Consider the following 25,426-nt stretch of genomic DNA (forward strand, 5'->3'; position numbering starts at 1 on the left):
GAAAGGATGTTGTACTTTGTCAAATGCTTTTTCTGCATCTATTGAGAGGATCATATGATTCTTGTTCTTTCTTTTGTTAATGTATTGTATCACGTTGATTGATTTGCGGATGTTGAACCAGCCTTGCAGCCCAGGAATAAATCCCACTTGGTCGTGGTGAATAATCCTTTTAATGTACTGTTGGATCCTATTGGCTAGTATTTTGGTGAGAATTTTTGCATCCATGTTCATCAAGGATATTGGTCTGTAATTCTCTTTTTTGATGGGGTCTTTGTCTGGTTTTGGGATCAAGGTAATGCTGGCCTCATAAAATGAGTTTGGAAGTTTCCCTTCCATTTCTATTTTTTGGAACAGTTTCAGGAGAATAGGTATTAATTCTTCTTGAAATGTCTGATAGAATTCCCCTGGGAAGCCATCTGGCCCTGGGCTTTTGTTTCTTGGGAGATTTTTGATGACTGTTTCAATTTCCTTAGTGGTTATAGGTCTGTTCAGGTTTTCTATTTCTTCCTGGTTCAATTTTGGTAGTTGATACATCTCTAGGAATGCACCCATTTCTTCCAGGTTATCTAATTTGCTGGCATAGAGTTGCTCATAATATGTTCTTATAATTGTTTGTATTTCTTTGGTGTTGCTTGTGATCTCTCCTCTTTCATTCATGATTTTGTTGATTTGGGTCATTTCTCTTTTCTTTTTGATCAGTCTGGCCAGGGGTTTATCAATCTTGTTAATTCTTTCAAAGAACCAGCTCCTAGTTTCGTTGATCTGTTCTACTGTTCTTTTGGTTTCTAGTTCATTGATTTCTGCTCTGATCTTTATGATTTCTCTTCTCCTGCTGGGTTTAGGCTTTCTTTGCTGTTCTTTCTCCAGCTCCTTTAGGTGTAGGGTTAGGTTGTGTATTTGAGACCTTTCTTGTTTCTTGAGAAAGGCTTGTATTGCTATATACTTTCCTCTCAGGACTGCCTTTGCTGTACCCCAAAGATTTTGAACAGTTGTGTTTTCATTTTCATTGGTTTCCATGAATTTTTTAAATTCTTCTTTAATTTCTTGGTTGACCCATTCATTCTTTAGTAGGATGCTCTTTAGCCTCCATGTATTTGAGTTCTTTCCGACTTTCCTCTTGTGGTTGAGTTCTAGTTTCAAAGCATTGTGGTCTGAAAATATGCAGGGAATGATCCCAATCTTTTGGTACCGATTGAGACCTGATTTGTGACCTAGAATGTGATCAATTCTGGAGAATGTTCCATGGGCACTAGAGAAGAATGTGTATTCCGTTGCTTTGGGATGGAATGTTCTGAATATGTCTGTGAAGTCCATTTGGTCCAGTGTGTCATTTAAAGTCTTTATTTCCTTGTTGATCTTTTGCTTAGATGATCTGTCCATTTCAGTCAGGGGGGTGTTAAAGTCCCCCACTATTATTGTATTGTTGTCAATGTGTTTCTTTGCTTTTGTTATTAATTGCCTTATATAATTGGCTGCTCCCATGTTCGGGGCATAGATATTTACAATTGTTAGATCTTCTTGTTGGATAGACCCTTTAAGTAGGATATAGTGTCCTTCCTCATCTCTTATTACAGTCTTTGTTTTAAAATCTAGTTTGTCTGATATAAGGATTGCCACCCCAGCTTTCTTTTGGTGTCCATTAGCATGGTAAATGGTTTTCCACCCCCTCACTTTCAATCTGGGGGTGTCTTTGGGTGTAAAATGAGTCTCTTGCAGACAGCATATTGATGGGTCTTGTTTTTTAATCCAATCTGATAGCCTGTGTCTTTTGATTGGGGCATTTAGCCCATTTACATTCAGGGTAACTATTGAAAGGTATGAATTTAGTGCCATTGTATTACCTGTAAGGTGACTGTTAACTGTCTGTTGTCTGTGTTCGTTTCTGCTCTTTGCTGCTTTTAGGTTCTCTCTTTGCTTAGAGGACCCCTCTCAATATTTCTTGGAGGGCTGGTTTCATGTTTGCAAATTCCTTTAGTTTTTGTTTGTTCTGGAAGCTTTTTATCTCTCCTTCTATTTTCAATGATAGCCTAGCTGGATATAGTATTCTTGGCTGCATATTTTTCTCGTTTAGTGCTCTGAAGATATCTTGCCAGTCCTTTCTGGCCTGCCAGGTCTCTGTGGATAGGTCTGTTGCCAGTCTAATGTTTCTACCATTGTAGGTTACATATCTCTTCTCCCGAGCTGCTTTCAGGATTTTCTCTTTGTCTCTGAGACTCGTAAATTTTACTATTAGATGTCGGGGTGTTGACCTATTATTATTGATTTTGAGAGGGGTTCTCTGTGCCTCCTGGATTTTGATGCCTGTTTCCTTCCTCACATTAGGGAAGTTCTCTGCTATAATTTGCTCCAATATACCTTCTGCCCCTCTCTCTCTCTCTTCTTCTTCTGGGATCCCAATTATTCTAATGTTGTTTCATCTTATCGTATCACTTATCTCTCGAATTCTGCCCTCGTGATCCTGTAGTTGTTTCTCTCTCTTTTTCTCAGCCTCTTTATTTTCCATCATTTGGTCTTCTATATCGCTGATTCTCTCTTCTGCCTCATTTATCCTAGCATTTAGTGCCCCCATTTTTGATTGCACCTCATCAATAGCCTTTTTGATTTCGATTTGGTTAGATTTTAGTTCTTTTATTTCTCCAGAAAGGGTTTCTCTAATAACTTCCACGCTTTTTTCAAGCCCAGCTAGTATCTTTAAAGTCATGATTCTGAACTCTAGGTCCGACATCGTACTAATGTCCGTATTGAGTAGGTCCCTGGCTGACGGTACTACCTCTTGTTCTTTTTGCTGAGGTGATTTCTTTCGTCTTGTCATTTTGTCCAGAGGAGAATAGATGAATGAGAGAACAAAAGGCTAACAGGTTTACAATGTCCCCAGCAAATATACTGTATACAAATCAGAAAAGACCTGAAACCAGGGGAAAAGAAAGGGAAAGAAAGAAAAAAGAAAGAGAAAAAGAAGAAAAAAAAAAGAAAAAAAAGATAAAAACAAAAACAAAACAATACAAAAAAAGCAGAATATGACCAAATATGATCAGGCTAGTGCATAGATCAGTGCCACACACTAGTTTTTGGGCGTATTTTGGTCTGTTAGAAAAAAGTGCCTCCTAAAATTTTAAAGGAAGAAAGACATATATGTACAAAATAAGGGTTGATACAATGAAGGGATGGAAAATGACTGTAAAGATGAAAATTATAAAAGATTTTATAAAAGGACTTGGTAAGATAAGTTGTTTGAAAAAAAAAAGAAGATTTAAGGAAAAAAAAAAGGAAAAAGGGAGAGAATGTGATCAGGCAGGAGACTAGAACAAAGCCATACACTAGTGGTTTAGGGTATATTTTGATCTGTTAGAAGAAACTGTACCTCAAAATTTTAAAGAGAGAACAACTTATATATATATGCCAAAAACAAGGATAACTACTATGAAGGGATAAAATATGACTCTAAAAATGAAAAAAAAATAAAAAATGTTTTTTTTTTTTAAAAAGGGATTTATAAGATGTTGGTTGAAAAAGGGAAAAAGAAAAATAAAAAAAGTCAACAAAAATTAACTTTGATGAAATAATGAATCATGGTAAAAAAAAAAAAAAAAAGAAGCCATGAATCTATGTGCAGTATTCCCCTAGCGCTGGAGTTCTCCTATTCTCCTTGATCGATCAACTTGATCTTGGCTTGCTGGCTGTTTGTGTTGATCTTCTGGGGGAGGGGCCTGTTGCTGTGGTTTCCAAATGTCTTTGCCGGAGGCGGAATTGCCCCGCCCTTGTCGGTCCGGGCTAAGGAAGCTGCTCCGGTTTGCTCTCAGGAGCTTTTGTTCCCTGCAAGCTCTCGGTACAGCTTTGGAGGACCAGGGCGAAAATGGCGGCCTCCCAGTCTCCGCCCGGAGGAGCCGAGAACTCGGGGCCCCACTCCTCAGTGCGCCCCCAGAGAAAAGCAGTCACTCCCGTGTCCCCGGTCTCTGGCCGCACTCCGTGCTCACCCGGCCTGTGATCGAGTGTTGCTATCTCTGGCACCCGACCCCGCTCGGAGTCTCCAAACCCAGCAGATCCCTGCAGTGCGTTCCCGCACCGCTCCTCCCCGGGAAGGAAGGGGAGTCTCCCCGGATCTGCTGCTTGTTGGGTCCTTGCTGGGGGAGCCGTGCCCCGACTGGGCCGCAGATCACAGTTTATGGCAACCCCGAGCTGAGAGCCCGCGACTCTGCTCCGTATCTGCAGCCGGCTTCCCCGCCCCGACACCTGGGAGCTCTGCCGCACTCAGGCACCCCCGGTCTCTCTGTGACCCCAAGGGTCCTGAGACCACACTGTCCCGGGAGGATTCCACCCCCCGCTTAGCCACTGCAGCGACGTCCCTCCGCCGAGCCAACTTTTAAAAGGTCCGATTTTGTGCTCCGCGGCTCTAGCACTTGCCAGAAGCGGCCGGCGGAGGCCCCTCCCCCGCCGTCTATCCTCCCGAATATCGCCTCGGATTCACTTCTCCGCACGCCCTACCTTCCAGTAAGTGGTCGCTTCTCTGTTCAGAGAGTTGTTGCTACTCTCCTGTTCGATCTCCTGTTGAGTTCGTAGGTGTTCAGAATGGTTTGATCCCTATTCAGCTGAATTCCTGAGACCAGACAAAATCTAGGTCTCCTACTCCTCCGCCATCTTGCTCCGCCCCCCCCCAGTTCTTGTCTTTTTCTAGAGCACTCACCTGAGCTTGTCTGACTCACTGGTGTGGTTTTACTTTGCTAACTGTAGGTATATCAGGAAAAGGTTCGTGTCCATTTTGCTCATCATTCTATCTCCAATGTCCAGGGCAGTGTGTCACTCATTGGAAGCATTTAATAAATATTAGCTGAATGAAGACTGAATGAATTTTTGTTCTGCCGTTGCTTAATTTCCCCAATGTATCAGCACTCTTACTAAGGAAGCCAATCACCCTTAGCAGTGGGAATGTGAATATGAGAAAACTGAGTGAAGAAGAGAAGATTATCTTGAATTGAAGTATAATTTGGATACTTTTGTCTTTTATACACTTAGTCAATGAGTCTACCAGGAATCCTATTTGGATTAAGAATCTATAAAGCACATTAAAGATGTATACTTTATATTTCCTGGACTTGGCTTTTCCATTCTAAAGTTTCTACTACTTGTGATTCTGAGACTCAAAGACATCACCATTATTTCAGCTTTCTGAATCTTTTAGTTATTGAAATTGATTTTTTTTCCATAGTATTCCTTTTCACCCCTAATAAATCTATTTCCAAGCTTGGTAGTTATAATTTAGTTTAATTTAATTTATGAAACGGGTAAGATTTAGGCTACAAGGGGTCTATAAATGTACAATACATTGTTAATCTTGAAAGCCCCAACAAGCAGTGTTTCTACTTGAATTAAACTTGAAACCATTATTGGAGTGTTCAAATTCTCTTAAACCCAGAGAGAGCAATTTCCACAGATATAGATCTTTCCCCTTCCCACCAACTGGGTGAAAGCAGAATTTCCAGATATTCAAAATGTGAGGAATGAAATGAGAACATTCAGAAATTATCTGCTTGCAATAATTGTTCCTTGATGACACGTTCTAATTAGAAGTCACAGTAACTAAATTTCATAGAATGTCAGCTGGAAAGAGCCTTAAAAATAATCTCTCTAACCACCTTAATTAACAAACAAGGGCATCACTGTTGAGAAATGTGATGTGGCTCAGGCATGGCCAAAAAAGCATCAGCTGCAGAGTCAGGGAAAGGAGAAGAAAAGTGCCTCACTACTCATTATTGAATTTGATGGTTGGCTTAAATACTGGGATTTTCAAACAAATGTGGAGGTGAACTACACTAGGCTCTGAGAATATGGAGTAAAGTTAGTAGGTATTTTCGATCTGTTTTAGCTTATATTCCCCCTCTGCTTGTCTCTGTGGGCCATTCTTTAACAGCTGTCTATAATGTCCTGAAATTCCTTATCAGTGGAGGATCTGGGTTCATTTGGTAATGCTTATATAGTCAAGAATATGATTAGGACCCTTTATTTCCATGTATTTGATCTGGGCATGGCTAATGCAAGGGATGGATCTAAGAGATCTTTTCGGTTGTCAAAATGTCTCTAGCTTAAAGATTTATTTAGCCTTCTTTCAGTATTAGCTAGTGAGTGCTTTATGTCACTGGATGCCAAGGGTCCTTCAAAATATTATAAAATCACAAGATGAGACACCCAAAGATCAATATATTTAATTATGGAATAAAAGGTGTTATGAGGCTGGGCAGAGATGGAATAACAGGAAGGGAAAGGACAGCTTTGTAAATATTTTCAGCCCCTCTGTTAAGAGTTTGAGATAATGTATTCCCAGGATAGATAATTAGGTCAAGAGAATTTTTTGAGTCAGGAAGTGATATTCCACTTTGTCCGCATTACGTTACTCAAGATCCAAACTGGGGTATAAGCATGGAGAAAAAAAAGCAGCATCATTCATCACTGAAGTGTCTGGAGAGAATGTCCCATGAATCTGCAGACTCGGTTTGCAGGAATCATCTTTTCTGTCCTATGCTGTGGTGGAGGTTGGGGAGTTAAAAAAGCAAGTGGGAGAAGGCTAGGAACAAGATAAATTAAGTGATGGGACATCCTGGGAGATTTCTAGCTGCAAGAGGAGACAGTACCTGTTGGTGGAGCCTGTATGCATATGAGAGAGATTTGAGGAGAAAGATATGGCTAAGCGATAAAAATTCTAGAGACAGATAAAGTTTTATGTAAGTTTCCTTCCTAATAGTTTGGTAAAAATTAGAATATGCCAATCAAGTTAGTTAAACCAGATCTAATGCAACATATTTGGAGAAATCTGATATGTGGCAATACAGAATATCACTAAGGATGAACTGATGATGGATGGATGGATGGACAGATGGATGAAGGATGCCACATGAAGTTAGGATAGGGAAGAGGAAAAGCATTAGATATCTGAACTCTTTCTTGAAGTACCAGTATTTCCAGACTGGTGGTTACTTTTTTTAATTAATAGTAATTGCTTATACTTTTAAAGCTCTCTTATATATATCATTCAACTGTGATACAGGAATAAAAGCAATTAACAAGAGAAATAAGCTAGAATGAAAGTGAAAATCTGTGCATGAGAAAGCCCTGAGGCTCCATAAGAATTTTTCAACCCCCTTTTGATCAAAATAATCTAATTGGATTAGATTCCTTGGGCTATTTAAGCCATCAGCCAACATAAGCTACTACAGTAAATTCAAAGAATTAAGGAGTTTACTAGCTGTTCAGCTTGCCTTCGCTTTAGTAGCTATGACAAATGTTAAGATACTGAACTGCTTTCCTATGTGGATGTTGATTGAGCTTCAGTTCCCCCATCTGTGAAGCTGGATAAGGTGATCTTTAAGGATTCTTCCAACTCTAAATTTTCATTTCTCAATGATTCTAGTTAAATCACACAGAATACACCAAGTTAACCAGATTGTGCATTCATTTCTTCTTAAAGAATGCAAAAAACGCAAAGCACAAAGATGCAATATTAGTGACAAAATCTTCAAATAATGGAATTTATACTTCTATATTACTTGAGGGGTTATTTCTTTTTTTTTAAAAAAAAAGATTTTATTTATCTGTCAGAGAGCGCAACACAAGCAGGGTGAGTGGTAGGCAGAGCAGGCAAGGGAGAAAGAGGCTGAGCAAGGAGCCCGATGCAGAACTCGATCCCAGTGGGATCATGACCCAAGGTGAAGGCATATGCTCAACCAGCTGAGCCACCGAGGCATCCTGAGGATTTATGTCTTTTATCAAGAAGTCAGTAACTGGAGAGTTCTTTTGAAAATATTTTCTCATCCTAACTTTTTCTAAGTGAGAAAATGAAAACTCATAAAGATGAATAACTAGCATGAGGTCACAGAGCTAGAATTAGAGTTGGCATTAGAATACTGGTCTTCTCTTCCTAGTCCAGAGTCTTGCACAGTATTTTCCATTCCAAAACTCGTCCTGAATGTTCCCTGATGATGCTGATGCAATTTCTGACCAAGACCTACAGCTGGACTTTATGAGTATTTCCTGGGCATTTAAGATGCAGTTATTTGCATTGAGAAACTATCTCAACATGCCACAGCTGCTCATTCATATGCATAAACTTATGTAGACATTGATTTAAAGAAAGAAATATAGGTTGCATTGTAAGTAAGCTTCTTGAATGTTGCATACACTCTCATTTCTGGGAACCTTTAGGTATAGAAGCTGTCTATATTTTTCTGATGGTAAATTACATATTCATTTTAAGTTTCCATCTCATCTTTGACCTTATAGAGAAATAGACCATGGTGTCCAACTCTGGTTTAAGCTTGTGACTTAATTAAGACTAGTAACTCTGGAAAAGAATTTCACTTCATTCTGAAAAGAATGAGTACTTTTTTTTCTTTTAATTTAATTTCTTAAATTAGCTTCACAATTTAAAAGGAGTAAAAAAGATTACTGAAATGAACTTCTGCTTTAAAATATAGTAAGTTACTTAAAAAATTTTAAAGTGATGCCTTAATGACTTTTTTCTTTTGGTCTGTAAAGTCATCTGTCAGGATGAAGTTCAATCTTACCTCATCCTCACTCAACTGCTTCTCTACGCATTTGCAGGAGAGGCCATAATGAAAGGGAATGAAGCCTGAGTAGGTTCACTGTTTCACTGGATGAGGAGTTCTAGCAAGATTTGTGAATTTGCTTGATAATCTGTATTTAGAGGGGAGGTATAGACTAGGTAGAGGTGAGTGGCACATGAACTTCTTAGATCCCCTGCAGCCTGACCTGTCCCTAGTAAAACCACTGAGGCATGACCAATCATTGAGTTACACATGCCAGAAATCAAACCTAGTGATGCCGCTTTATGTGAATCGTCCTGGACTCCAGGTAGAGGGAATCCAACCCAGTGACAAACCACAATTTCTGCAGGGTCCTCAAGTATTCTAGTGCAGTGCTTCTCAAACTAATGTACATATAAATAACCTATGGATCTTGATAAAATGTGGATTCTGAATCGAGTAGGCCAGAGTTGGGGCTTGAGATTGTGCATTTCTACTGGCTCTCAATTAATATCTATGCTCCTGGTTCATAGACCACACTTGGTAGACCAGGACTCTAGAATAATTCCTTTTTTCCCCCAGCTTTCTGCATGGCTTCCTCCCTGATTTCTTTGAGATCTCTGCTGAAATATGAACTTATTAGCTAGGCCTTCTAGACCCACGATATATTTCCCTGTTACTATTACTTTTACCTTTCTTCCTGTTTATTTATGCTACTGATCATCATCTAACAAATTTAATATTTATTTGAGAGGGCCTTTTGGCTCACTTTTTTATCATTTCCTAAGAACATTGAGTGGGGCATAATAAGTGTTCAGTAAAAATATCCATTAACCGAATACACGTATAAACGAACCACATGGCCACTCTGACACAGTTCCATAAACCAGACCACATTTATAAGTCTCCAGGCAACAATTAACTCTGTCCTTGGGGCTTTTCTTTCAGGAACTCAAGTAGTCTGTTAAAAAATAAAAGGTGGATCACTGGGAGTTGTATGGAAGTATTGAATCACTATAATGTACACCAGAAACTAATAATACAGTGTATGTAAACTAACTGGAATTTGAATAAAAGCTTAAAAAAAAAAGGTGGACAAAATCAGACCCCTCCATGGTCTACTCAAGTCCCTGCTTGTTGATGGGGACCCCCATTGACCTCTTCCCTGCTTGCAGGCCCTTCTGAAAGCTTTGCGGGATCCAAAACAATGCCCCGAGCAGTCAGATTAAAGCCAAAAGGATATTGATGGTTGCCATAGGGATATCTTGGCAATTAATTGTCTCTGTTTTGTGCTTTATCCAACAATTTATATTGTTCACTTCATTCTCATAGTGAATAGCTGGTGCTTTTTTACTTCAACCCCAGTCAGTGATCTCATAGTAAGTAGAGGTATTATTACATAGTGAGAAGGCAGCAAATGCTGTAAAGGTTTGCCCCAGTCTGATTCAGAGAAATGCTGTGTTAGACCCTTTTTGATAAATGTATAATTTGGTTACAATCAATGACTTTTTAAGAAAAAAAAAAGATTTATTTATTTATTTGAGAGAGAGAGTGAGAGAGAAAGAATGAGTGAGAGGGGCAGAGGGAGAGAGAATCTCCAGCAGATTCCATGCTGAGCATGGAGCCCAGGGCAGGGCTCGATCACATGACCCTGAGATCATGACTTGAGCCGAAACCAAGAGTGGGATGCTCAAGAGACTGAGCCACCCGGGAGCCCCAGTAACTTTTTAAAATTCACCAGTGGTGTTAAAGTTGAGTTTTGGAACTTTAAAAAATGTTAGAGCTTTAATCATCTTTTCTTTGTATTATATTACAGAACAATAGCTGTAGATTTTCCTCAATGCAGGAGAAAGAATGTTTATCCACTAGGGTCACATCTTTGTAAGAAAAAAAAGGCACCACCTAAAAACTGCATCAACACCAAATGCCCAATCTGAGGACTCATTTACCATTTTCCGCATCTAATATCAGAACCCCAGGCAATTTATTCAATATTCATTCAGCAAATATTTCTTAAACACTTCCTATTAATTATTTGCCAGCACACTGAAGACATTATATTGCATTTCTAAAACAAATGGAGACCCATTCAATAACTCTTTAATAAAGCATAGTGAAATTCATGTTGTGCAAATTCTCTCAGGACATAAAATGAGTGATAAATGGGTTCTTGCCCTCTAGAAGCTTACTTGAATGGGGAATTGTGCAAATCATGTTAAGGGACATACAAACTCTCTGAATGTAGGTCTAGAGAGCTCAGAGAAAGAATCGATTAACACCGACTTAGCAGATAAAAGATGATTGCATAATGGAACTGACATCTGCAGGCCCTCAAAATGAGTAGAGATAGAAAGGGAGAAAGGAAGAAAAGGGAATTCCAGGGAGAGGAACCCACATGAGCAAAGGCCCAGAAACAGGACTGCTCAGGACCAAGTGTTGAAACGTAGAAAGCAGTCCTGTGTAGCATGGGAGGGTACAAAAGGATGATGCTGGTGGGTGATGATGGTGTAGAGTGAAGAGGGAGCATGGAGGTTGGCTGGGACCATATTGTGAAGGGCATGGAGTTTGTGCACAGGTACCTTGGGGTTGTATCCTAGAGAACCATAATTCCGAAGGCACTGGGGAAGATGGCTGGAAAGGGATAGGAAAGGGGTGTAGATGTATATGCATGTGTGGGGGGAGGGCAGGCATTATGGTTCCTTTTTTGAAGTAGTGTTGGAGTAACTTCACTAACTAAGTAAAGGTAATTGGAGTTTTTTACAAGAATTAACTTCCCATATTTCTTAAGTAGAATTATTCCTTAATTATCAGATACATGGTCCTCTTAAAAAAAGAAATAGAGAAAATAACTTCATTATTTTCTTCCTAATATCAATATAATACATATTAGTTTCCAAGTAAGCATGTGATAGAAAGATTAAAAAAAAAAGGTAGTATAAATGAATCACAATCATGCCACCAGAAAAAAACATTGTTTGCATTTGACGCTTCAAATGTGGCTTTAATTCTACTACCTAGAACTAGACATTGAATAAGTTTTAATGATGGATAGAGTAACTTAAACAACTGGGGGCAAGCTCATTTTAAGCAGAAGTAAGTATAACAACTTTGGTCTTACTTTGCACAGTAAAACTTGCCAAGGAAGACATTTATTGTTACATTATGATAATTATAAATTGTTTATAATTATTCCAAAAATGTGCTAAGTCTTATGAAAAACACAGTTGGAAATTGTTTTATATTTTGCAATAAACACTTGTTTAGCACTTATTTTCTGCTTTGAAGCAAAAATGAAAAAATGCAAGTAGTAAAACCGAGTCATCTCTCCAATCTTCAATTATTTTCAAGTGGAAACTCAAGTGCTAAAGAATGGTAAATGTTATTCACTAGTTCAGCAACTCTTTAACAAATACCAATAATATGTATAACACTAAAAACTGATTTATCAGTGAACAAAATATAGGTTTTGTGCCTGCACACATGGAGTTCAAAATCTTATTTAGTTTAGCAAGATATTTTTTTTCTCTCTGCCTTTCCGAACAGAAATCCCACCCATTTTAAAAATCTGGCTCCATTTCCCCATTTCCGTGAAGTACTCTTGTACTGTTTTGACTCCTGCAGCTTTATTCCTTCTCTGACATTCCATAATTCTCAGATATGGTGTCATTTTTATATAATTTTGGTCCTACGTCATCAGAAAATGATCTCTGTTAAATGTATCTAAGTCCCTTCTCCTCAGTAAGATTATAAAAACATTCCTTAAAGACAAAGACTTGGGATGGATGTAAGGGCCAAATTTTCTGAATATCTAGTAATACTGAGGAAGGAATCTAGTATATTCCTGATAAAAGCATTTGAATGTAACTGAAAAACTTATTTACTGGAAGCCTGGTTCCTGACCATACCAAAAGAGAAGTCAATAAAATTTGTCTTAGCATGGACACCTCACAATACTGGTGCAAATGAAGGGGATCTGGTAAGAATTTCCTAATGGACTCTCATGGCATACTCTTCTTTTCACTTGTTATCTTAAAGGTAAATTGGTCATTATTTCCTAAAATTGTCATATAATTTAAATGTCCCTAAATGATCTAAACAACAATCCAATCAGTTTTCCATTTCAAACAATAGTTAAATTAAGTCGCAGTTACACATTAAATTTACAAAGGAGGAAAGAGGATTGCTTGACGTTACATTACCACATTTCCAACTGATTTAAAGCTGTGACGAATTAGAATACAGATAGACTATTAAAATAGGAAGTTCTATGAATCCTATCTGTACTTTGGCATTTTGAAATAAGCTTATTGTTTTTATTTACAAATTTCTTCAGAAGCACTTTGAAAATCTATTACATGATTTATAAGACATGTTTTGAACAGGCATCTTCACAAAGTATGGCACAGTATCCAAATTAAGTATATCGCTTAAAGGAAACAAAAGCTGTAAGGAAGCTTAAGATGAAGATTTATGTTGATAGAACTATGACATGCTTGTCCTTTATTGTAACGTTTAAAGTTTAAAATCACTGTGTTCAAGGACATTTGAATGGCTACCTTCACTATCAAGGACTTCTAATTGGTGTAATTGGTGTTGGAGATGAACTTTTTCAGAAATGGGAAAACAGCCTGGGATATTTATGCCATGTGACAGGTTATGGTGAAGGGCATACAGTTTGAGACTGAACGAAAACAGCTCTAAAGAAAATGGAAAAATTCCACGGGAAAGTTCTTATTCCATATGAAGTAGAATTTGCTCCTCAAATTATGCTCACCCAAATGTTTTTTATTCTCTATTTTACAATGGATCCTTCTGGAGCCAATTTACTCCTATTAGAAGACATGTCTACTAATTTTTAAGAAGTAGAAAGACTTTCAAAACTGGGAAGAACATTTTCTCCTGGTGCTGTCATCATCCATCTTTGACAATTACAAATCCCCTCTTCCCCAGCTCTCTGGCCATATCTAGGTAAGGCCAATAGGAGAAAGCATTTAATACATTTTTTTTATACCTAAATTGCAAATTCTAATTCTAAAGTCAGGCAAAATAAATGTAACATTCCAAAAGACAATGGCAGAATGTTTTCTTTATTTTCACGGGAAATATGTGGTTGGCCACCATTATGGTAAAATCTAAGATGTCACAGGCAAGACACAAACCAGTCTTCCAAAGAACAACAGACCAACTGACATTAAGAAAGAATCACTTTAAAAGGTCAAAGAAGCTCTTTATACCCCCACACAAAAAGGCTCTCCCTTAATGTCATCTTGTACTTTCATGTTTACCTGTTTAATAGTCCTGTCTGCTAGCCATGTGGACCAAGGGTAATTAACTACATTTCTTAAAGACAGAAACCACACCCATTTGCTTTTTTGTAAAAAGTCTTAGCCTACTGTGGGTGCTTAACTATATTTCATTAACAAAAGGAGTAATCTACATACAAATTTGCTGAAAAAACAACCACACAGTAGGTAACATCCCTGTTGTCTCACTGAGCCTCATTCTGATCACAGAAACAGATGTTCAAACAAACCAAAGAGAAGAGTATGGCTAATGCAATTTAGGATAGCTCATCAAGTCTCAGTTGGCTAATCTGATTTATGACATCTCACCAAGTTTCAGGGTTTATAGTAGTGTGTTACAAATAAGCGATACTATAGCAAAAAAAGCAAAACAAACAAGCCTCAAGGACAACAAAAAACCGTGTTAGTGTTAGTAAGAGTTAATGCCACAAAGAGAGAATATGGTCCACTGATCATGGTCTGTTTCTCTCTCTCCTTGCTTCTAAAGGGATTCAGGAACAACCATCTTCCCCCACTGAATGTGCCACTTAGGCATGTGGATTTTGACCTAAAGACAGTGGAGACCCTCCAGGCTCAAGAGAAACTTTTGCCCCTCCCATAAACACATAGAAGAATCTCAGTTGGGGGTCTTTCCCAGAACAAGGGCTATTAGCAGAAGTAAGTTTTATCTGAGTGACCCATCTGTATGGCAAGGCAAATATCTAATTACCAAACATCTGTTCTTCTTATGGCCCTGTGAAGTGGACTCCTTTCCTCTGAAGTCCCAGACCCCTACCCACTTCTTAGCTCAGGATGACATATATACCTTATTTTGCCTGTCTATGTGGATTCCCTATACATATGCTAGTAAATTTGATTTTTTCCTGTTACTCTGTCTCGTGTCAATTTGATTCTTAGTCCACCTTAATTCTTTTTATAGTATCCATTGCTGACCAAAGTGTGTACCAGATAAGAACATAAATAATAAAGCTGATGCCAGGTTTTTTATTTTTTAATTCATATTTCAAACAGGATTTTCTAACTGATGTTTTCCTTGGAAGATTAAGAGTAACAATGCCTCATGTTCTTTGGACATGGAGCACCCATTTTTCAGGACAGGTAAGTTTTAAAAAAAGCCTTGTTGGTGGAGACTGGTTAATACAGGTGATCAGAAATGTGGGTACATATTCACAAAGAAACAAATTGGAACATTTCTCACTGACCTTCAGGTTGGTATTGTGCTATAATTGTCACCGTCTGTCCAGCCCCCTTCAGTGCAGCGGCAGCCTGTTCATGAGATGCTCCACGGAGGTCAATGCCATTCACCTGGAAGAGGAAGCCAGAGAATTTTGGCATTTCATAAGGCAGATTATTCTGATAGAAGAAAAATGTTTCTCCAAACTGAGAAGCTAAGATTATGTCCCCTGCTTCAAAACCCCTCCCATCCTAACCAAGGCATTTGAGTGTTACTTAGCAAGTCTCAGGCTCATGACAACTTTTAGTTAGCAAAGACATGGAATTTCATCTCGTGGCGTTTATAGTATGTCTGACTGGGTTGAAACTTCGTCTAAGCATGTCTACCAGAATTTTAGTGTGCGCATTTAATGTGCCTCTGTGAGTTTCCTAGATTTCTGGGGGTGGTCATGAGCCTTCAAAATTAGAGGAAAAACGGGATAGTGAGGACAGACACATGAAACGTACACAGACGAGTGTGTGCTGACAGATTAATGTATTCGGACGAGGTTTTGGGGCAGACTATGAAATGCGGCTGGCTACCTGCCAAATCCCTCCTTTTGGTCGTATGCCTGGTCCTGTCATCCCGAGCTTGGTTGGACAGCCCTGAGCCTTGTTCCAAAATAAACTCGACTGCCCCATTTCTCATGTACAATTCCAGAATGAATTCTGACAAAATGAAACAAAGAATGCCTGGAGTTTATGTTGCTGTTGCTAACTCCCATTTTGGGGCCGATGCCAAAAGAGAAACAGAACATCTAAAAAACAAGCACAAAACTCTGCCGAAAGGGAAAAATCATTCTGACGTCAAATTTAATGAGAAGTAAAAGCTAAAATCTTTCTCAAATCAATTCAGTCTCAGTCAACATAATATAATTACTGAGTGCTTTCCAACTTCAGGGCTCTGTTTCTGCCTCAGGAGACGGACCAGGGGCGGAGAACAAAGGTGAACAAGGCAGGCCCCTAAGCAGCTTTTCTGCTTCGACTGAACACACAGTAAATCCAGTTTTCCAACCTACAAAGAGCTAGTTTTTTGCAGCTGATGCCACAATTTGGCTTCCTTTTATTTACAGAGAAGCTGGCTATCGTCCATGAAAAGTAATAATAAAAAAACCCTGACCAGTTGCATGTAAAATATAAAATCTTATTTTGCCTCTCATCTTTTTGACAACGATACTGGGTGGTGGATGGTGAGTTGCCTCTGTTTCCCTGTCGGGGCTGAAATATCTGTGTTCTTTAATTCTACACCCTAGTCCTCTCATAATAGCTTCGTGAGAGTCTCCTTATCCACTTTTATAATGCCTCTTCCCTGCTTTCTATTTTGGTGAGCTCCTTACTGAGAGCATGGATGACATGGTAACATGGAGAAGTCCAGGCAGCTGGGTGTGGCCTGCCCGTGCCACTCACCAGCTGAGCCACTATCCTTTCACCTCCCAAGACTCAATACTCTTCTGCCTCGGAGGGAAGGGATTGTAAGACTCCTTGAGTCTAAAGCCCCTTTGAACTATAGAATTCTGGATTTACCTGTTAGGAGACGACAGTCATTTCAGACTGTCTAGTTACAGATGAGTCAGAATAGGACTCAGACAGCCGGAAGAGACAGGAAAAGTAAGAAGATATAGGCTCTTGCCTATAGGAAACTGAATGAAGAAACTTCGTGAGCCAAATAATCTCTTGTCAAACAATTAGGGTTAACTTCTTATTAAAAAATAATATATGATTGTGGTAAATGAATTCTAATGTTTCAGAAAGGTATCTGAGGAAAGTAAAAAAAATCCCCTCAACCATCTTCCCTCCCAGAGGTAACCAATGTTAGCAGTTTTTTGTGTATACTTTTTAGAAATCTACTATATGTGTATGCATGCACCCAACTTTATCTCTATTTCTGTTTCTTTCTTTACATATTTTAGTATATCATCACACTTTTAGTTAAGTGAATAGGATCATATCATATATATAATTTTATAACCTGCTTCTGTTTTGCTTTTCATTTAACAATATATCTTGGACAACTTCCGTATCAGCTCATACCATTTTACCTTCTTAACAAAAGCCCAGTAATCCACAGTATGGATGGACCAGCATTTTTTTCAAAAGGATTCCCACCATTGTAAGTTGTAAGGTTGTATCCAGATTTTTGCTACTATGAACAGTTATGAAGGTGTTTCTGAAGGGTAAATTCCCCGGAAAGATACTTTCTAAGTCAAAGGGTACAGGCATTATTTGTTTCTCTTAATTTTTTCTTGCATGTTTTTAACATGATTATGTATTCACTTAGCAAACAGAAACCAATAAAGGAAAAAGCAAAAAAAAAAAAAAAGGCCAGAATCTCCTAGTCCAAATAATGTGTTGATATAAAAAAATAAAACTAATATATGTACATAATGCACATACATAGAATTAAAGCAATACAAAAGGCATAAAAATAAAATGGTCCCCCTAACTCTATTATTCTAAGCATAACCATTTTGATAGCTTTTTGTATATACTACCAATTATTTTTGTTATGAATATAAGGAGGTTTATCAAGTTATAATTTTAAAATTTTATACAAGTGAGATATTTTACATGTAGTTTTATACCTTTATTTTTCCCACTTACTAATATATCTTAAAGAACTTTCTTCATTCACATATTCCTATACATTGTCCTGTTCCTTTTGATAGCTGTTAAATGTTTTATTATTTATTATTTATTTATTTTACCAGTGCAGGGTTGATGGACCCTTAGGTTGTTTCAGTATTTTGCTATTATAAACAATGCTACAGAGTGTTAAATTTTGATGCTATTGTCAAGCTGTCTCCAAAAATTTATACTCTCACACACAAACTATGACGGACTTTCCTCACAGTCTTGTAGAAATTGCACATACTCCAACATTTAACCTTCGCCGTTCTGATATGTAGACAATTTTATTTTCAAATTTTGCCTTCCTACAATTATGAAGTTAAACATCTTTTTATGTTTGCTGGTTATTCATGTTTCTTTTTGCATAAAATGGCAGTTTGCTTATTTCACCTATTTTCTACTTATATAGTTTTTTTTTTTAAAGATTTACTTATTTATGAGAGAGAGAGAAAGAGAGACAGAGTGTGTGAGGAAGAGGGGTAGAGGGACAGAGAGACAGAGTCCCAAACTGACTCCTTGCTGAGTGCGAAGCCCCATGCGGGGCTCGATCCCACGACTGTGAGATCATGATCTGAGGAGACTGCTATGAAGTACTAAATGCCTTAAAAACTTGTTCTTCCAACACTTAAACATTAGAACATAGGAGAAGGGACCTGCCCAGAGTCATACCAGAGTTAGCATAGCCCCGGGTTTCTCTTGTCCAGCCTAGGCTTCTTCCCTCTGTAGCAGATGTACCCCACTATGGGTGAGTGTTCATTTTCCACTGGGCCAGTAATAACCAAATCTGGCTGTTATCCTGAACCGTACCACACTGCCCAGGTACCTGTTGATTTTCCTCCAGGTTTTGGCAAACATGCTCTCCTCCAGTCAAATTTTTCAAGGTCACTTTGACTCTTATTTCCCTCTCTGAGGTTTTGAGATTTTATCAGTAATCTTTGCTCAAATAACATTTTTAGGTATATTTAAAAACAGTTTACATCATTGATATGACATTGTATTTTATTTTTTTTAAAACAACTTTTTTAAAGATGTATTTATTTATTTGAGAGAGCACATGAGTGGAGGGAGGGGCAGAGGGAGAGGGAGAAAGAGACTCTCAAGCAGAGTCCCTGGTGAGCACAGAGCCTGATGGGGCTCCCATAACTCTGAGATCATGACCTGAGCAGAAATCAAGAGTCGAATGCTTAACTGACTGAGGCACCCAGACACCCCAGAGAAGGAGACAGAGTCTTAAGCAGACTCCATGCTGACCATGGAGCCTGATGTGGGGCTCGGTCCCATGACCCTGAGATCACGACCTGAGCCAAAACCAAGAGTTGGACACTTAACTGACTGTGGCACCCAGGTGCCCCTGATGACATTTTAAAATACCAAGTGTGACAGAGCCTCATATATTTATTATTTCTATTTTTCTACTTCAGCTTGCATTTTCTCTTCTTTAAGCATAAACTGGGAAATTGGAGGTCACTATTCTTTTCTTTTCTTTAAATTTTTTTAATTGTTATGTTAATCACCATGCATTACATCATTAGTTTTTGATGTAGTGTTCCATGATTCATTGTTTGTGTATAACACCCAGTGCTCCACGCAGAATGGAGGTCACTATTCTTGAGTTTGATAATTATAACCAGTTAACATTCATTGAGCCTCAAGCATGTTCATATGCTTATTATACATATTATATATTAGAGAATTATTATACTTATACTATATACTTATTATATTATTATACTTAGATATTTACACATTATCTTGTAATTCTTAGGAGGCTAGGATTATTTTTCTGATTTTATGAATAAGAAAATTGAGCTCAGAAAAGAATCACTGACCTGCTCAAAGTTAAACAGTTGGAAGAGGTTCAGGATTTAAACAGTCGAATTAAAACTCCTGAGCTCTTAATTCCAATTCCTATTGCTTTTCCTTTAATATGTTATTCAATTCTGAGTCTATGCTTCTAAGATTCCAGTTCTGAAGCTTGCCTCTCAAGCTCCCTGAAACTGACAGAACACAGTTGGGTGTGGCACCCTGGTCAGCTCTACCATGGCCCCAAGCAACCTGGTTTAAACATCATGACCCAGTTTATAATGATTAGATCACACCAGGCTGAAGCAAAAGGCTTTGGGCAGGCTAGAAAAATTCCATCTAGTGCTGTTTATGTATACAGCTGTCACTGGATCATAGAAAAAAACTAAATTCTACTTGTTATGACATCCTTTTCACAACCATGTTGGTAATCAATAGAAATTTTAGCACTTCTAGTTGATTCAAGTAGTTGTAGGTTTTATTCAGATGCTAATGTGAAGGTGAACAGTGCGCCATGTCCAGAGTCAACACTTTAACTATTTTTCTTTAAAGATTTTATTTATTTGACAGAGAGAGACACAGTGAGAGAAGGAACACAAGCAGGGGGAGTGGGAGAGGGAGAAGCAGGCTTCCCGCCGAGAAGGGAGCCCAATGCGGGGCTCCATCCCAGGACCCTGGGATCATGACCTGAGCCAAAGGCAGGAGCTTAACAACTGAGCCACTCAGGCGTCCCTATCTGTTTGTTTTTAAAAGATGAATATTATGTTGGCTACTTCAACCACAAGGGCCCCTGGTTTGGGGCTCCAGGGGTTACCTGAGTAAATAACTCTGTTTTCCAGAAATAATTATCTATTTCTTAGTATTATAGAAAGGATGATATCAAGGGCCTCCTGAGTGGCTCAATCAGTTAAGCATCTGCCTTCAGCTCAGGTCATGATCCCAGGGTCCTAGGATGGAGCCAGCACTGGGCTCCCTGCTCAGCAGGGAGCCTGCTTCTCCCTCTGCCCATCCCTTTACCCCTCCCTTTGCCCCTCCCCCTGCTCGTACTTTCTCTCTCTCTCTCTCTCTCTCTCTCAAATAAATAAATAAAATCTTTTAAAAAAAGGATATCAAAATCAGAGAATTTCAGAAATGGGGAGAGCCCATTTGTATGTATGTATGCCTTTAAGCTGATTCAGCCACATTACATATTCTTATATCCTTGTCTCCCATCATGCTGACCTTTTTATTTCTCTAATTTAGGCATTTCTGCACTTTGCACATGCTATTTTCCCTATCTAGAACGTAATTTTTCATCCCTTCTTCACCTGGAAAACTTCTCCCAATCAAAGACTCAGTCTGAATGGACTATGGAACATGCTTACTTGTGAACTCCTGAAGGCAGGAACTCATCTTATTGGAACTTGTGTCCTTAGCACAGCAAATAGTAGGTACATGATAACTAAAGAGGCGAGTGAATGAATAAGCAAGTGAACGGGTGGAAAATATATTCACATTACGTTATTCCAGGCAAATGGTCATCTAACCTTGATGTGACACCGGCTTTACTCTGATGAACTCACTGTCTTTCAGAGAAATCCATTCCACTTGGGGTCAGCTCTCATGATAAAAAAAAAAGTTCTTTGTGTTGAATCTAAATCATCTTCCTGGTACTTTCTACCTCTTGGTTCTACCTCCTTCTTCCGAGGGCTCACGGAACATTTCTTCTTTTAGATGATGCTCTAACATTTGAAGACAGTTTTCTCATTTCTATGACCTCATTCTCTTCCTCATCTCTCCATATCATTCTTACCAAATGACCACTTGCCTCTGCTTACATACCTCTAGTGACAGAGAACTCCTTCTTTCCTTAATCTATTCATTCCATTTTGGGATGGCTCTCATGAGTGTTATTTCTAGAATCTTGATATTATTTAATACCTGATCAGAGACTCAGTTGAATGCATGTGAGGTGAAGTATGGCAACAGGGATGCTTATTTATGGCTATTATCCTTGAATGTGCACCCATTTAGAGCTAAACACAGAGCTGACATAAATTTGGTTTTTAAAAACTATCCATTTTAAGAGAGGAAGTGAACTTGAGTGACATATAGCTATTATCCAGCAATTCACCATTCAATAGAGGACACTGACAGATAAACACACATTTAAGCAGCAGGTGGTAAGCACAAAGACAGGAAAAGGTCAGAAACTTCTGGGACAGGAAGGAGGGGCCCCTACTGAAGGTATGAGGAGGTCTGAGAAGGTTTTCTGGAGGAAGTGAGATCAGAAACAAGATATGAATGAGTTATCCGGGTAAGGATGGGTGGGAATGCCTGTGGAGTGTGGTGGTAGATGAGGAGCAAGAGTATTCCAAGCAGAGAGGGGAGGGACATGTGAAGGTCTGGAGGTAGGACAGGGCTTGATCATCTGAAGAAAAGAAAGGAGTTGTTGGCAAATGGCAGGGAGGGGAGAAAGGAGAGTGGGAAGGAGGTGAGAGATGACAAGGGAGAAATGGAGGTGATGATGATGATGACGGTAGTGGTGGTGGTGATAGCTGACATTCACATAGCACTTACTCTGTGGCAGGCAATGTTCTGAGCATTGCCTATTATCAATTCCCTTAACCCTCATAATAGTTTTATGAAGAACGCATAATACTGTCCATTTTACAGAGGAGGAGATTGAGGCACCGTCATTAAATAGATTGCCCAAGGGTCCACTGTAATAAATGGCAAAACCAGGACTTAAACTCAGGCAATCTGAGTCTCTCTTTGCTTCGCTTGTGCCTCATGATTGTTCTTATCCTTGAAATTGTTAATAAAGCTTGATACTGAGTCAAATTCCTTATCATTCCTAACGATGACATATCAATGCTTTTCAAAGATCTGGCAGTGCAGGGAATGACAAGCCATATTAGCGAATTTGGAGTTTCTTTTGATGCAATAGGGAACTATTTCGCAGCTGAGAATTGAAAATATCATGTTACCATCACTCCTATACCCTAGGAGTGCTTATAGCTAGAGAAAATGCAGGAGGCAGGTGCCATTGCCAGCCCTGTTAAGAGCCTCTGGTGATGAATGTATCCCTTTGGAAATACTTTTCAGAGCACAGTACCACTCCTTGTGGCTGTTTTGGTTTTCAATCCCAGCTCAGGTCATTTGCCTGCTATGAAAACTGTCAAGGGAAGAACACTGGTTTAGAGTTGGAGCAACAGGATTCAAATCTTGGACCTGCCATTTCTTAACTCCAGGACCTTGGGTAAGTTACCTAACCCCCTTGAGCTTCAGTTTCTCCATATTCAACAAAGATATTAATGCTTATTTTGCCAGCTTGTTGTCAGGATGATTAGAGATAACACAAATAAAGTACTTAACATAACACTTCACATACTGAGTAGGTCATAAGTGGTTGCTATTCCTATTAGAGCGTACCTATTATATATGAACCAGGATTTTAAAATGGCTTTTGTTGGCAATAATAAAATCAAAGAATAGATTTAGTGTAAGATTGTCTTGGAATAAGAGTAGTTAAAAACTACAAATTTAACTGAATAATCATGAAAAAATGCAAAGGGTTGAACCAGTGGGAAAGGGAGAGATAATTGGCACCAGATTTCAATTAAAACTAGTCTGTACAGAACACAGGGGACTGTTTCAAGCAAATTATTTCATAGTTGGGGGTCTAGTTGGTATGTGGCAGGGGGCAGCAGGGAAGAAACTGGGGCAGAATCCAAACTATTTCTACTTTATTCAGAGAGACTAGGGATAATGAGATGAGCAGATATATTACCAGTGAATTAAATGAATGTAGAAGGCTCCAACTTTTCTCAAGAGGGAAGAAATCTATTTTCATTTTCCTAAAGCGATGTGATGTAGTGAGGTGGAAATTTGCATTCTGTTGCTAAATTTGCCACTAACTTACTCAGGCCAGCCACTGAGCTACTGTGGGAAGTGGAATGTTCTAGGCCCCACTGTCTCGAGGGTCCCCTGTAATTCAAAATTTGATGATTTCCACGGCTTAAAAATAACATCTCAAAAGCATTTTACAGTCAGTAGTAAATTGTTTTCCCACCTCATATTTCTTACCAAATAAGGTGGGACATAAACAAATATAATAAAAGCTTCCCATGTATTAACTGATCCTTATCACATACTTACGAGGGAATCAAGGAAACTATAAATAACCCATTTAATCTTGAATTGTGAGCAGGTTGGAATGGCTCACATAGAGCATGGAGAGAAAGAAAAAACATCATGCCAACAGAAGTGGACCTTGAATGCTGAAGGTTAAAAAGTTTTGTCAGTAAGTGGTAGTGGTGGGGGGGTGGTTACAGAGGCATTTAACACAGTTTGACTCGTGTTTGGGCTAGGATGACTATGGCAAGAGTGAAAAGTTGGGGTTGAAGAACTAAGCAATGAAAAATAGGATAACCAGATGGGAGACTGTTGTAATATTGCAAGTAGTTGATGATGAAAGCCTGAATTGGAAAACTGAGAATTAAACTGTGGGAAATGGGACATAGACTTGAGAGAGGACACAGAGAGAGGTTCTAGATAGCTATTCTCAAATACTTCTGGGTACTAAATAGAGTTTAAATAATATTTATAGTAATGTTGAGTATTTGGAAATGGGAGCTGAGAAAGGTAATCAGGGAAGTATTGGTACCATTAGAATGGCAACACAGAGTAGAAAGTGGGTTTAGACAAGAGGATAATGCATTTTGTTTTGGACATGTTGAGTTTGTTGTGTCTCTTGGAGCTTAGGGAAAGCTTAGAGAAAGAGTTAATGTTAATAATCAATTTAGTCTTGGGATTCCTAAGGTCGGTACCCTGATCTTACTAGCCCCAGACGTAGAAGAGGCTTGCTGTACAAAGCTTAGATTAGTTCACAACACTGCCTGTTACATAATAAGGACATGTAATTATTAGCTGTTATTGACCCCTACCCTGACATATACAAAGAGGATGACCTGGGCTAGTATAAAATTATCTCAATAAAGACTCAGCAGGGCAAGAAGTACCAGGGTTAAAGTTACTGAAAGAGAGCATGGCACTCTGGAAAGCATGGTCCTAGGAGTGAGGAGTCCCGAGTTTCAGTCCCATTCTGCTGTTAACTCATTTCACTTTGGGAAGTTTGTTTCCCTCTCTGGGGCTCAGTTTCTTCATCTAGAAAGAAAGCATTATATTAAATCACTGAGGCCCCCCTCCAGTACTTCATAAACAAATATATTCCATGTCTAATATGTTTTTTGTTGACAATGTGAGAAAAACAAACAGTTCATTTAGTGATAACTTTCCAAACACCTTCCAGCATGTCTCAGAATGAATGAAATATAAATTGTTTGAAGTGGAAATTTCTAATTAGGTTCCTTTCTCCTCCTGGAGGCTGTTGTCCTTGGTGCAGAGTGATAACATTTTTGACAGTAGCTGTGTGAGAGCTCAAGACCAGAATCTCCACCTAGAGTGGAGGCAAAATGAAAAACTGATATTGGATATTTACATGGCTTGGCAGCTAAAATAACATCCCTTTTAAATTTGGCTTGCTGATGCAAAAATAAACACATATTTTAAAAAAAAATGGAAAACATTTTGGATTACCAGGGCATTTATAGAGGGCTGATCATTTTGAAGTCTTTAACTGAAGATAATCCAAATATTTATATATATATGTAATTTTATTATATATTTATATGTTTATGTATAATTTTATTATATATTTATATACAGAATTTATATAATATTTATATATTTATATTATATATAATCATATATAGTATATAATTTTCCAAACCCAATTTAGTATAGGCTAAGACACAGTAAATAACTTAGGACTCATGTGTTTTGAGTAACAAGAATATATTGCAAGAATATGTACGCAAAAACAGTTGAAGCCTTATAACATATTATACAAATACAAGATGATACTAGTATCTGTAGCTCTGATTCTTCTCTTAACTCTAGACTTAC

At 38.5% G+C, this 25,426-nt stretch overlaps 1 protein-coding gene across 9 annotated transcripts in view; it reads right to left on the minus strand.

The window, feature by feature from the left end:
- DLG2 (discs large MAGUK scaffold protein 2) overlaps nucleotides 1-25,426 on the minus strand; it is a 1,243,318-nt gene that overhangs the window by 300,575 nt on the left and 917,317 nt on the right. For all 9 annotated transcript variants that reach the window (XM_028126804.1, XM_088018006.1, XM_088018004.1 and 6 more), the window contains one exon: nucleotides 15,037-15,139. In XM_028126804.1, coding sequence (XP_027982605.1) covers nucleotides 15,037-15,139 — 103 coding nt within the window. The remainder of the gene's footprint in view (nucleotides 1-15,036; nucleotides 15,140-25,426) is intronic.

This window comes from Eumetopias jubatus, unplaced genomic scaffold, assembly GCF_037043125.1.
Source record: "Eumetopias jubatus isolate StellerSeaLion01/CBP00866 unplaced genomic scaffold, mEumJub1_p1.0 scaffold_13, whole genome shotgun sequence".
NCBI classification, from domain to species: Eukaryota; Metazoa; Chordata; class Mammalia; order Carnivora; family Otariidae; genus Eumetopias; species Eumetopias jubatus.